Source organism: Melanaphis sacchari, unplaced genomic scaffold (assembly GCF_002803265.2).
Source record: "Melanaphis sacchari strain LSU unplaced genomic scaffold, SCAv2.0 Contig23_pilon_pilon, whole genome shotgun sequence".
NCBI classification, from domain to species: domain Eukaryota; kingdom Metazoa; phylum Arthropoda; class Insecta; order Hemiptera; family Aphididae; genus Melanaphis; species Melanaphis sacchari.
This window is the reverse complement of record NW_020271114.1, coordinates 5,286,603-5,300,480: the sequence shown is the minus strand read 5'-3', so window position 1 is coordinate 5,300,480 and position 13,878 is coordinate 5,286,603. Positions and strand designations below refer to the sequence as shown.

General features: G+C 23.6%; 1 protein-coding gene across 3 annotated transcripts; it reads right to left on the bottom strand.

The window, feature by feature from the left end:
* Positions 1-662: 662 nt before the first annotated feature.
* LOC112594813 (neuropathy target esterase sws) lies at positions 663-13,111 on the bottom strand. Of its 3 annotated transcripts, XM_025339818.1 has the most exons (23): positions 12,676-13,111; positions 11,943-12,018; positions 11,767-11,864; positions 11,406-11,519; positions 11,153-11,250; positions 10,806-11,046; positions 9,846-10,055; positions 9,483-9,555; positions 9,190-9,386; positions 8,677-8,885; positions 7,655-7,786; positions 6,902-7,025; positions 6,284-6,440; positions 5,738-6,117; positions 5,385-5,567; positions 3,807-3,962; positions 3,603-3,722; positions 3,277-3,463; positions 2,315-2,431; positions 1,927-2,043; positions 1,345-1,556; positions 1,178-1,267; positions 663-783 (listed from the first exon to the last, which is right to left on the bottom strand). In XM_025339818.1, exons 1-23 carry the CDS (start codon positions 12,775-12,777, stop codon positions 676-678), a joined length of 3,501 nt encoding a protein of 1,166 aa, XP_025195603.1. In that variant the 5' UTR covers positions 12,778-13,111; the 3' UTR covers positions 663-675. The 3 variants fall into 3 exon arrangements, with proteins under 3 accessions (XP_025195603.1, XP_025195605.1, XP_025195604.1); XM_025339820.1 differs by lacking the exon at positions 2,315-2,431; XM_025339819.1 differs by lacking the exon at positions 1,927-2,043 and having other exon boundaries at positions 12,676-13,110.
* Positions 13,112-13,878: the final 767 nt, after the last annotated feature.

The window sequence follows — 13,878 nt, the reverse complement described above, 5'->3', positions numbered from 1 at the left end:
ATTTACTGATAAAATAGGTGTACAAATGAAAACAACAAGTACACCAAATTAAATTTTTTTAAATTCTAGTTTTTAAACATTTAAAATAACTGTATTTATTACATTTTGAAAAGTTATAAAATATTTTTCTTTTTTTAAAACTTTTGATTTTAATCTTAAATGCTAATACCAAAATAAAGCATTTTATCAATCTCATAACTATTACAGTTTATAAAAATGTATAAAAAAAAACACAAGTACAAAGTATTTTTAACAATAAAACTATAAAAGCTTAAAATTTGAAGTAAGAAAAATAAAGATATAAGATACCTTATATTGATAAATTAAAAATATTATTTTTTTTCAAGTTTCATTGACATACAAAACTTTTATAGATAATATGAAATAATTATATACAATATTAACATCTAAATTATATACAATATTAATATCTAAATTACATGTTACATTGTAAGTATAGGTGAAATAAGGTTAATTTTTGTATCACAATAATTTATCACTTATAATTTTTTATACTTTTTTTGATTTTCTGGAAACAAAAATATTTTTGATTCATTAATTATATAATGTACATTAATATTATACAAATAGATATAAATTGACGATAAAAACATAGTTAATTTTAAAAAATTGGTAACTAAAATGAATTGTTTGAATAATACCTAGAAACAGGGGTTAGTCAGTTTTAATGTGCGACATCAAAGATTCTTGTTTTCCAAATGGAATTTTTCCAGCTAACTTCAAGCCAGCAAAATATGTCTTACCGTGTTGATATCCTACTTCCTAGAAAATAAATAAAACAATGTGTACTTTTATCATTTAATACATTTAACTAATTATAATTATTACACATATAACACCAAATCATAAAAATTTGAAGATAAATAGTTTAAGATCAATGGTTTAAAGTATTATATTAATCAATGATCTTACACATTTAAGGTAGAAAGGCCAATAAATATAACCTATACTATAAAGAAAAAGCGATTTCAACTGACAAGTGGTAAAAAAAATAATAATAATATACATATTTTTTCTAAGTAACATAAGTTTTAAATCATTTTTAACGAAAGTATAAACATTATAATCACTCATAAAAATTTTATTTTTATAGGTTACATCACTTGAACTTTCTGTCATTGAATAATTATTATTTGATTTGTAACATCGAAATTACTTTTATTTCTTCAAAACTTTTGAATTGAAGTGTTTTATACTTGTCAATAGGAGGCCTTATATATTGACAATAATCACTTGTTTTTACCACCTTTAATTAAAAAAAAAATAAAAAATTATTAACAATTATGACAAAACATTTATAAAGATAAAACAGAACAGTTTTACCTCAAGTTGACGAACACAAGAGACATATGCCAGTCTAGATTGTATATCTTCCAGATTTGGAACTTTAACTGATGCAGTAAAAGGATTAAATCGTTTCCATAATAACCAAAATCCAGACAAACTATCTCCATAATTGGTAAAATCCATATCATCTTGAGATCCGACATCAATAGCGAGAACATGTTTTGCTCCAAGGTTACGCATAATGTCAGCTAAATTATAGAACATTTTAATCAACTGGCAATTAACATTTAATATTATGATTTATGACTAATAGTATTACAATAATTTTTTAGTTCAATATTTTCCTTAAATTGCTTGTCAAAATATATTTAATTAAATATTATAAAATAATAATAGTACTACATTATTAGATATTATTTTGATTATTGGAGTATGTATGTGCAATTAAATTAATACTTCAAGAATATATTGGTGCAATCGAATAATATACAAAGTCTAAAGTATCTGAGGAGTGGAGACTATTTTCATACCTTTTTTTTCAAAATACATCAATCCAATTATTTTTAGAAATATCAATTAACATAGTTGATACTTTACGTTATATTATCAAATAATTACCTGGAACATTGTTTACATAGCAGCCATCAGCAAGTAAATGTCCATCGTCGGGATTACACATGGGAGGAAATAAACCAGCAATTGACATACTTGCTCTCACGTACCTCCAAACATAACCTATTTACCATACACTAATTAAGGTCATCCTAGCTAAGAAAAATGTTTAACCATAAATGTCTATTGCACATACATTTCTCCAATATCAAATAAGTAATTACTACATTTTAGAAATGTTGGCAGGAAATTAATATACTTTAATTTCATGCTAAATAACATAAATGTTATAACTAAAAAATATATTTTAAGCTTTACACCATATATAATCTTTAAATTAACTAAAATCAAATATTTAAATAATTTTTTTATGAAAAGCTTGTGGTTAATATACCTGGTAAATTATTTATGTATCCACCATCTAATAATAAGTGTCCATCAATTGGATCGCATAAAGGTGGCATGTAACCGGATAGAGACATTGATGACCGAACATAACGCCACAATGATCCTAGAATATAAAACCACTTATTCACATTAAAACTAATTATTTCTAAAAAAAATTTGTTTTAATTAAAAATAAAAATTAAATAACCATAACCCAATAAAACTTTGTATAAATTATTCGATAATTATTTACTTAATTTATTTTAATCATTTACAAATATCATTAAAAAATAATTTATTTTATTGAAGAATAATAAAATATATAGTCATTGTAAATATGTATGTGCGATAAACATTTATGTGTTAATCTAGGTTTAAAATCATTTATATTTATTAATTAAAGTTAAATTCCCTTGAAAATATTCAGTTTATTTACAAACACTATTGAATGTCAATAATAATTGATTATAAGTGTACGTGACCAAATTTGTAATAACTATTATAAGTATCACTATCAAAATGTAAATATTTATTGATTAAATATCTATAGTTTTAAAAGTCACTAAGTAAATAGATTATGATGTATGAGATAAAGATTAAATTAAGAATCCGCATAACAAAAAAAAAAAAAACAATAAATGTTTTTAAATTAATACTTTAAATTATAAAAATAAGAACTATTTTATTAACACATTTTAAATTCAGTGTATAGTAAAATTGAAAATTAATATATATTTATATAATTTTTAAACTGATAAACAGTACTTATTAATAATTATATACATAATGTGTTAAAAGAATATTTAAAAAAATGCATAAAAGTATTAATACTTAATTTTGTTTAAATAATCTCAAATAATTATGTTTAATACACATTATATACAATAATCATTGTAATTATTATCAATAAAAATTTATAATTCATATCTCATATGCATAATATAATGTTTAATGAAAAATTAATTATACCGTGTGTATGAATTCGCATTTTACTAGCTGATATATCTGTAGTTATTGTAAAATAAGGTAACCACAAGTCTTCAATTTGTGTTTCTCCAAGAGCAGAAATCAATGTATGATTAAAATATTGACCGGTTAACATAGATGTAGATGGCCAAGTCAAATCTAATACTTGTCGCCACCGATTTGTCATTGACTATAAAAAATAATTTTAAATTTATTATTACATTTTTAATGCATAATTATGAGTTATTTCATTAATTTTTATATAATTTATTCAAAGAATAATAATATTATTCAAATTTAATTAAAACATAAAAATATTTTTTGAATACCTCAGCCCAAGAGCTTGCTTTACGTGTCATTCCAATAATATCTCTTTCACTACACCACACAGCTCCCATAAAAGCACCAATACTCACACCACCAACCATGTCTATAGGAATACCAGCTTCCTGATGAACAAAAAATTTAAATATAACATTTTATTACTTAATAAAATCTTAAATAGAAAAATAAAAAATAAAATAACAACATACTTGTATAGCTTTTATCATTCCTATATGAGCAGCACCTCTTGCTCCACCGCCACCTAATACCAGACCCACAGAAGTCCCAGTTAACCATCTGGCTAAACGAGAATAATCTGAATGTATGTTGACTTCTGTTTGTAATATTTTTTCATATTGATCACGCTATTTATTAATATGTTTTATGTTATTTATTTATTAATTTTTTATAAAAATCATGATTTAAAATGTATAAATTATTAATCAAATTTAGTATAATTATAATTATATTATATAAACTAGTTTTGCATTAAAATTCTTGTTTTACTCTTAGATCCATTACACAACAAGAAAGCTCTCTCAAAGTTGAAAATTATAGCATTTTTAATATTCTATAAAATGGCGATAGACAAAAAAAGAACATATTGTACAATTAAAAAATTCATCGCCCCAAATCAGAGAAATCAGATTAATAGCTCTGTTTAGAATTTGAAATTAATTTATAGCTATAAAATTTAACTTTTTTTACAAATTTTAATCTATTTTAAAAATAAAATTCTATGAAGACGTTACACTTCCATAGACTATTTCTGTCTTAAACATGAACAATAGATATAACAAATTTGCATTAATCATTTCAAATGTTGTGTTGTTAGATTAAATATTAAAGTGAATAGACTTTAACATCAAACTTAAAGGTAAGAACATTATCTGTGTTCTCTCATTAGTTATTTACAATAATTCAGTTTTTAAAAGAATTAAGAAAATTTCTGAGTTTTAATATTTTATATATTCACTTACATAACTTGCTTAACAATTTAAGCATTATAAAATCCAAAGAGAAAATATTAATGTTCTTAACTTAAAGTTTGATTACAGGTCAATTAATTCTAATATTAAATACTAAATTAGAATAATTACTGAATGTAATTTTTAGTATGTTGTGTATAGTTGGAAACAACACATAAAGGATGATAAAATGACAATGAGGAAATTTAGCATAATACAAAGATCTGCTACTTTCATAGATGTTATTATACTTTTTATATAACATATTATTAAGCAAAAAAAATTATGTTATTATTTATTTAGTATATTAATAAGTACTTAGTACTTTATGTCCTAAAAATTATTATTTATTATCAATGATCTTATATTGTCTAATGTAAAGTTTTGACTATCTTATGTATAGTAGCAATGAAGAGATAACTTTTTGGATTAACAACTACTTATTATTTTGATTTTGTGTATAGAATTATAAGATGAAATTATTAGAATATATAATGCTATTAAAATTATACCAAATCTAAAATAAATTGATAGTGATTTTTTTTATTCTATACGTTTATCCAATATTTGTTACGTTAATTGTACTTTTTGATAACCTACTGCATAATTTAAAATCGCAACCCAAATAAAGCCTATTCTACTGTTTTTACTTTTGTAATTTAATAATGAACATAATTCTATAATTTTAAAGGTAATCAAAATTATATAATATTATTATATTATAATAATATAAGAATTATATTAAAGGCAAATGAAAATTATTGCATGCACTGAATTTCTAAAATTTGGATACTAGATTATTAATATTAAAACACTTACAATTACTGAAACAGAACGTTTAGAAAATATACGTTTAGGACACTGTACATGGTGATGCGAAGATACCCACGATCTTATATTTAACCATTCAACTGTATTAGATGGTAAATCTGAATCTTCTCTGTGTATCAAAATTAATTCTTTATGGGTACGTAGTGCTAGGCGTTCAATATCTTTCTCATACTATTAAAAAAAGTATTTATTTTTTATTAATAAAACTTATAAATATTACTATATTAGTTTAAAATATTAACAATAAAAAAAAAAAAGTAAAATTTATTAACAGTTAATAAATAACCTTTAAATTTATAATTATTGTGAAATCTAAAAAAAAGTTAAATGTGTGAACTTACTTTTCCTAATGTAGGTTGTTTATTTCCTAGCGCAACAAGTAATATACAATCTGCTTGTCGTATGCAGCGCTGAGTCCAGGAAGAAAATGAATAATCACATTGATAAAGCGCAATTTTATATTGGTCTTCTTGCTGGGCTAACCATGTTGTCAAGCGGTACTCATTATTCAAATCCATTATTGATTTTCCTAATACACTTCTAACAAATTCAGAAGTTAACCGTAAAGTTGATCGAATAGAACATAATGAGTGGTAAAGTTCATATGTAAAGCTTGTTAGTGGTACATCATCTGATATAGGCACAATAGCAATAGTTGAAAAATTACTTTGTGTTGGTCTTGTATCTATTGTTTTACTAATTGTAGGTTTTTGCCAAGTGCCTAAAATTTAATAATTTAAATATCAACAAAAATTTAATAATCTTATTTTTAAATATAACATGAGTTATTGATTTATATTTACTACAAAAAGGACAAATTTTTATAATTTATAATAATACTCCAGATCAAAAAATATATATACAAAATGTATATTTATTTAAATTACCTAAAATCCTATGCCCCAAAAGATTAATAAGAGTAGAAACAACTCCAGGAAAACGTTTTTTAATTGCATTAAATAATCCTTCTGGTAATTTGGCTAGTTCTGAATCTCTAACTGCCATAACTGTCGTTCCTCTAGGTGTTTGCGTTATTACTTCTACCTAAATAAATATAATTATTATAATAAAACATGATAATAATAATAATTTTTAAGAATAATAATTTTTAAGAATAAATCTGTTTTTAAAACACTCATATGCAATATAAATTATTTAAAATTAGTTTAATTTATATTTTTTATAATAAGTATTTTTGATACCTACTAAATTAATACACAGTCTATTTACAAGTGATAAATTAATTTATAAAATATTTTTTTATATTTTGAATTTTAGGCTTTATCCCAAAATTATAACACACAACAATAATAATAAAAAAGTTCCCAAAATCAACTTGAATCTAACGGCACTTGATATACTATAAAAATATATACTTAGCATCTTAAAAATGACTATTATTATAGATTTTTATTTTATTTTGTTATTAAAGGTAGAATAATTTGCATTTTAGCTTTTGTTATAATGTTCAATATCAAAAAAATATTTTTTAATTGGAAACTCACAATTCCTACAAAATCTCCTTTTCCATATTCAGCAACCAACTCTTTTTTACCATTTTCATGTGTGATAACGGAACGCAACCGGCCGCTCAATACAATAAATGTACTATCTGATTCTTCACCTTGTCTGCAATAAATAAATAAACAAATACATAAAATACAATTTTATATTAATTATTAATTTGATTGTTTTCTTAGCATATATAGTGAATATAGGATACAATAAAAAATATTGTGACAGTGAATTATATTTAAATTAATTGATAAAGTTAATAGGCTTTTTAAGAAATCCATTTTTTATAGTTAAATATTTTTATATAAATATAAACTACATAATATTTTGATATGTGTAAGGTACAAAATAGCAAAATTTAATGCAAAATTTCTCAAATAGTAATGTACTATAGTTTTTCAAAACACAGCAATTAACTTTAATTATATTCAATTCTATTTAATATTTAAATTAACAGAAAATTATTTCTGATAAAACCCACACATGTAAGGTTAACATTCTCTTAAGTATAAAAATTAAAAAAAAATATTTCACATTATGCTGAATCATGTTTATAGGTGTACAATCAATAGATTATAATAAACAAATATTAGAATTTATCTCAACTAAAACTACACTATACTGTATGAAAGCATCTTTTAATGAATAAAATTAATTTTCATAAACAAGTAAATCATATTTAAGGAAAAATAAAAAGTCTGTTATCTATTTTTATAAAAATAAAGAAATTATTTTTAACTTGCCTATAAACCGCACGTCCACTTTCAATAAACAACCAATCCAATGCAAAATCAACTTGACGTACAAATGAAGATAACCGTGTAACCACTGTATTTGCTATAGGCAAAACAATTTGTGGTTTTACTCTCATTATCCTGTTAAAAAATCATTTAATAGCATGTAATAGATAATAATTGTTATAAAAACTGTTTTAATAAATTATTTTAAGATTTATTTATATTTTGATAGTTTAAGTGATGAATATATTATAACTAGGGTTCAGGACTCATTACATTTGTATATTTTTCTTTGGTGAACATAGATTATTATAAGTAATAAATTGGTTTTTGGAAATGACAAAATTAGATACAAAATTTAAATGAATTATTTGCCATGTTTGGGAAGAATGCATATTTAAAAATATATTATCGTTTATTTATTATAATAAGCATTTTTATTTTTATAAATATTTCACAAAATAAATTAGAACTACTTCAGAGTTTACAAGAAGTTTCTTTATTAATAACGATTAACCCTGCTATTTTCTTGATTTTTTTTCAACATTTATACTCATAAAACTCATCACACACTTCAAAATTAAAATATCGAAAAAATCAACAAAAGAGTAAATATAAATACAAAATATGATTTCTCAAATTGTTGAATATACATTTGATAAGTTATTTTTTCATATTTTTATATACATTATTATAGAATTTTTTCAAATTAAAAATATTAAGCTGAATATGTTAGTAGTTTAAAGAATTTTTAAAGCAACAAATATTCTGAACCTTAATTATCGTAGCTTTATAAATACACACACTTATATATATATATGTGTATTATTTATTTTTTATCATAAGTCTAATAGTACAAAGAGCTAGATCATAACATTCATTACATATTTTTCCAAAATCTATCAATCTAAATATACTTAAAATCAGTAATTAGTATTAAAGAACACTAATTATTATCACCTCTTCCCCTCAAGTATCAAAATAATTGAAATACAGTTATTGATAGCATAATAATCAATATTACTTACTCATAAACAGTATTTCTAGATAATATAGAAATAACACTGGGACGGTCGGCTCTAAACGTCAGAAATCCAGGTTCTCCAGTTAACACAGCTAATCCACCGACAATATCGCCAGGGTTAACGGAATACATATGAGCTTCAGTTAATCCTTCTAAGTCCATTTTTTGTGATACTATCAATGAACCATTTAACAACAAAACTAATGCAGCATCCTAAAACATTATCTATATTATAGAATATCTAAGTAAAAAATATTCTTAAATTAAAATAAAAAGTAATAAAGGAAAAATAAATAGGATAAATAGAAAATTGAATATATGGTAATATTTGTAAAATATTGGGGTGTTTATTTTTGTAAACAAATACTAAAAAGCCTATTTTAAATTGCTTTTTGTTATCTTTTTATTAGTATATTTATTATTTTTATTATAAATATTAAATATATAATACTCTTTTTCTTTTTATTGGATAAAACACTTATTTAATTTATGGATAAATTACCAACAAAAATCATACCTTATGAGAATCTTCTTGCATTACATATGTGTTGGTAGGAATTTTGCGAATTTCCACTTTTCCCAGTAATAAATCTTCATTATCAAGTTGGAGTTTTTTAACGAAAACATTCATTGCAATTTTGAGATACCAATCTTTTTGATCAGTTTTTGGCTGATTTGAAAATGATTCCAACTTTTTATCATTTATAGAAGATTCTGTGTAAATTAAAACGATAAATACATTTTTGTAAAATTTAAGTATGTAAAAGTTTTGTTAGTAAATTTGATTAATATTACTAATTTAAAACATACCTTTTTGTAAAAACATAGAAGACTCATTTTTAGTTTCTGAAATGAAAGGACTCATTTTTCTTTCTTCTAAACCCTAATACAAATACATATTTATTTTTTTTATACATAAAAGTATAAAGAATATATTGTTAATATTTGTGATTTTGAAAACGAGTGATATAAATTTATTTTTATTTTGCCATTATCATTTAGAAAAGTATTGGAAATTTCACCCCTATTACTTTCACTAAAGTAATCACTAGGTATAATTTAAAAATAACACTCATTATTAACAAAATTCAAAATTAATATGGTCATCCATTTCCTTAGAATTTAAAATTAAATACATTTTGATGTAATATTTTAACCATTTTTTATTCTTACATTTTGTACTAATTCAGAAGATAGTCCCAAGTACTGATGAAGAGCTGTAAATGTAACTCTCTGTAAACGGACCATAACCACTTGGATTATTTGAACTAATGAATCCGGATAATCATGGAAGATTTCTTGAAATGCTGCAACTGGCAATCTTACTATTGTACTATCTTCAAGTGCTTGAGCACTAACGGTTTTATAATTCTTTTTATGACCCTAAGTTACATATTTATTCATAGAATCAAACAAATAAATGTTTATATTTTATCTTATTAGAGAACAGACCCATTAAGTGTATGGTGTTAGTTTAAAAAATATTTCTGGACCTTATACGAGGTCTTCACTCATAGATACCAAGTGAATGTTTAGAGCATAACCAACTATATGGTAATAAGTTAGGCCATAGTAGGACAGAGGTTCTCAACTGAGGAAATTTAGATACTGCACGGGGAGGGGAGATATAGCGATGATAACATTTTTGTAAGTCTAGCTTTTCCATACTTTTGCAAATAAAAATAAAATAAAGAAATCAGATGGACGTAAACAATGATTAACGCGCTGTTATCAAAAATATCTCCATGAATTGTGGACTTAGTGAGAAAAAAACAATCTCAAATTTACAATTAAATTTATTTAATATAAAAATATTAGATTGATGCATTCAAAATTATAAAAATAACATTATTTATTATTAAGTTGATTTTTATTTAATTTTTAAAATTATGTAAAAAATAAATAAGTCATTAGTTGTGTAATATAAAATTATTTTGTATCACTAATACAAAAAAAAAGTCTTCTAAACTCTAATTTAAGGAGGGAGTATAAGTTTTTTAAAAATTTACAAAAGGGTTGTAGAATAAAAAGGTTGGGAACCATTAAAGTAGGATAATACATAATATTGACAAGTTTAAATCAAAACTCAGGTCTGCCCTCTAAGAATAATATATACCTAATATTGTTACTTACGGTGAGAACATCAGTAAAACTTAATAATGATGTAACACAATCTCCAGTTTTTACTAATTTCAGAGGAATAATACTGCCATCAATTGAAGTGATATTTACACTAACAAGTCCACTTTGGACAATGAATACATTTTCATCAGGATCACCAACATTAAACAAATGTGATCCAGCATGTATATTCAAAATTTCAGTATGACGACAGAGTCTTAAAAATACGGGTTTTTCAAAGTGGCCAAAAACTCTGTAATAATAAAATAAATACAATACATGTTAATAACAAATAAAAATTGTAGGAAAAATCTAAAAAGAAAAGTGTTCATATTGACTATAAAAAAAATCTAACTTACCGAATACTTTGTAGCATATAAAAAGCATCAGGAGGAACATTTTGCCCATCTTTTGTTATTAATTCCTCTTCTAAATACTCAGCTGGTGGTTCTAATACCTATTACACAAAATAATTTGAAACTGTACATTAAAATAAATAAACCTTGAAAAGTATATTTAATGATTTTCTTTATAATATCTATTACAGAACTATACCATAATTTTAAATTTAATTTATTGTAACAGAATACAACAAAAATTAAAAAAACATACATTTAATCTTTGAGGTAATGTTTCTTTTTTCATTTGTAATAAGCGTCTAGCAAATTTGATCACTAATTTTCTTTTTTTCCCCTGACCATGTACTTGTCCAGATATACTTTTTACCTTAAAAATAATTATACATGTGTTAAATAATAAACATATTAAACTATTGTTGGAAGAATAAAATTTAAGTATTCTTGATAAAAGTTGTACACAGTTTAAGTAGTACTTTTAGAGTAAATATGTATTATGTATATTTAAATAGTATTGTAATAATTATTTGAAATTATGAATTATAGTAATTTATATTTCAATTGTGCCATAAATTAAATTAAATTTAGTCATAATAATAAATATGTTATTAGTAAACCTTTCTCAGCATTTTTCTGCCGTAGAATAAAACTCTATCACGTTTTCGAAATCTTGTTTTTGGAATAGCAGAAATGTTACTTCCTCGAATCACGAGAACTAAAAAATAAATATATATGTAAAAACATTGTTATTGATTAAATAATTCTTTAGTTCTTTTTTTAGTGAGTAACTTACATTTTGATTTCCATTTGTAGAAGGCGAATCTTAATAATATTGATACTATTATGCATCCAACAATAATCAACATTTTCTTAAAAAAATAAATAATAAAACAAAATAATTAGGTATACAGAATTATATATTTTTAAGTTAAATTTGAATTAGCATTAAGTTATAGGTAAATATCTATTTAAAAGTTTAACACTAAATTATTAATGAAAAATATACATACAAAACTATATAGATATGTTATTAAAGGTTTATACTATAGGCTAGGTTTTTATTTAATTTATAACACCAGTACGCTTGTATTTCTACTTCAAAATGAATTGTTATATTTTTTTTATTTTTGGTTGAGAATTTATCTACACATTAAATACAATTATTTAATTTTTAAAATTTTACTAAATACCTATATTGCTAAATTATATTATTTAATATGTATCAAACAAAGAGTAAAATATTATTTTAAATAAGTACAACACTCATAATTTAAAATTATAAAATGTGACACAATATGTAATTCAAGACTATTGTTATGGACTGCTGCATTATCAACTTGCATAACAATTACAATAATCATAAAAATGTATTTCTTTGTAATTTTCAATATAAATTAAGTGCTGAGTAATATATTACATGGGAGGGTCAATCATAATATATTAAATCAATGTATAACATTTTAGAGAATAGATATATTTAAACAAAAGATAATGAATAATAGAGTATGTCATATTATGATACTTACTTCTGTTAGCACCATGAACGGGTAAGTTGATACTATCCATTGTCGAAAATTCGAATTATAGATAATATCTTGGAAGGAATGAGTGAAGTCAAATAAACCCATCGCATAAAAATGTCAACAGCTCGTCAGACAACAATGGTTACAAAACATACAATGAGCACGAAACTAATTGCATCATATTAACAAATTATAAGTCAAATATTTTGTCAAAGGAAACATAATTGTAGAAACAAACTCGTTTGAAATTCTGAATACAATATAGCCATGGGATTATTAATAATATAACTGAGGAACTGACCACTGTCGTCACTTGTAAGATTCATACTTCATAGATCTCAGAGCCAAATGTAGACAGTAGACACTACTAGACATAAATTATAAATTATAATGGTCTACTATGGCGTGATTGCACCTACTATTGTACTTATTGTAGTCATTGTGCAGTTCTTTAATCACATATCAGTAAATAGTACTATATTTAGATGGTCGAGTTACACAACAATGATATCGAACATGTGTTTTGCTTATCTTTTGTCAGTTCGTGATAAGATCCGGAAAATGAGTAGGAGCCAAGAGCAACCATTGAACTCTATATGATAACTGGAATGCTCACCAGTGTACATGAACCAATGTAAAGCATAACCAGAGATAGCGTGTTTAGAAAAATTTGGCATAATAAATGGTGTTGCTATCTTTTTATCAATAGTTATATAGATTGATTACAAAGCCATTTTAAATTACGATTTTGTCGTTTAACGTTTTGCTTTTGTTGTTCTGCCTTCTGCGTTCTCAAAGTTTAAAATAATTAAAAATTATTTGTACTACTGTGCGTGATTACAGACTTAAAATGAGTAATTTGTGAGCTATTTAATTGGCTGCTAGACTCTAGTGATTTGAAAAGACTTGTCATTTTCAAAGTTAGTAATTAGGAGTTATTTCATGGGTGTGATTATTCTCATTGATATTTTTAAACAGATTTGAATCTATTATTTCTATTTTAGGTTCCCTCTTAAAAGATAGAGGCTAAAAATGGGCAATTGCTGTTCGAAGGAAGATTTTAAACCTATTTAATACAACTTGTATGAGTTTACATTCAATGAACGGACTTCTATTCAGCAGTTTGAAGGGGAAAAATGCTCGTAAATCTGCTGTACCAACTGTTGATTTCCCAAATCTCCATTTAACTCAGCAATACGTAACTGA

What these genes read in the sequence shown, in the direction of transcription:
- LOC112594813 (XM_025339818.1), bottom strand. Translation starts at nt 12,777, where the DNA reads ATGGGTTTATTTGACTTCACTCATTCCTTCCAAGATATTATCTATAAT. An exon ending in AGTGGACGTGCGGTTTATAG is followed by an intron (nt 7,026 to 7,654) that starts GCAAGTTAAAAA and finishes TATTTATTGCAG; the next exon opens with ACAAGGTGAAGAATCAGATA. An exon ending in AATGCGAATTCATACACACG is followed by an intron (nt 2,432 to 3,276) that starts GTATAATTAATT and finishes TTTATATTCTAG; the next exon opens with GATCATTGTGGCGTTATGTT.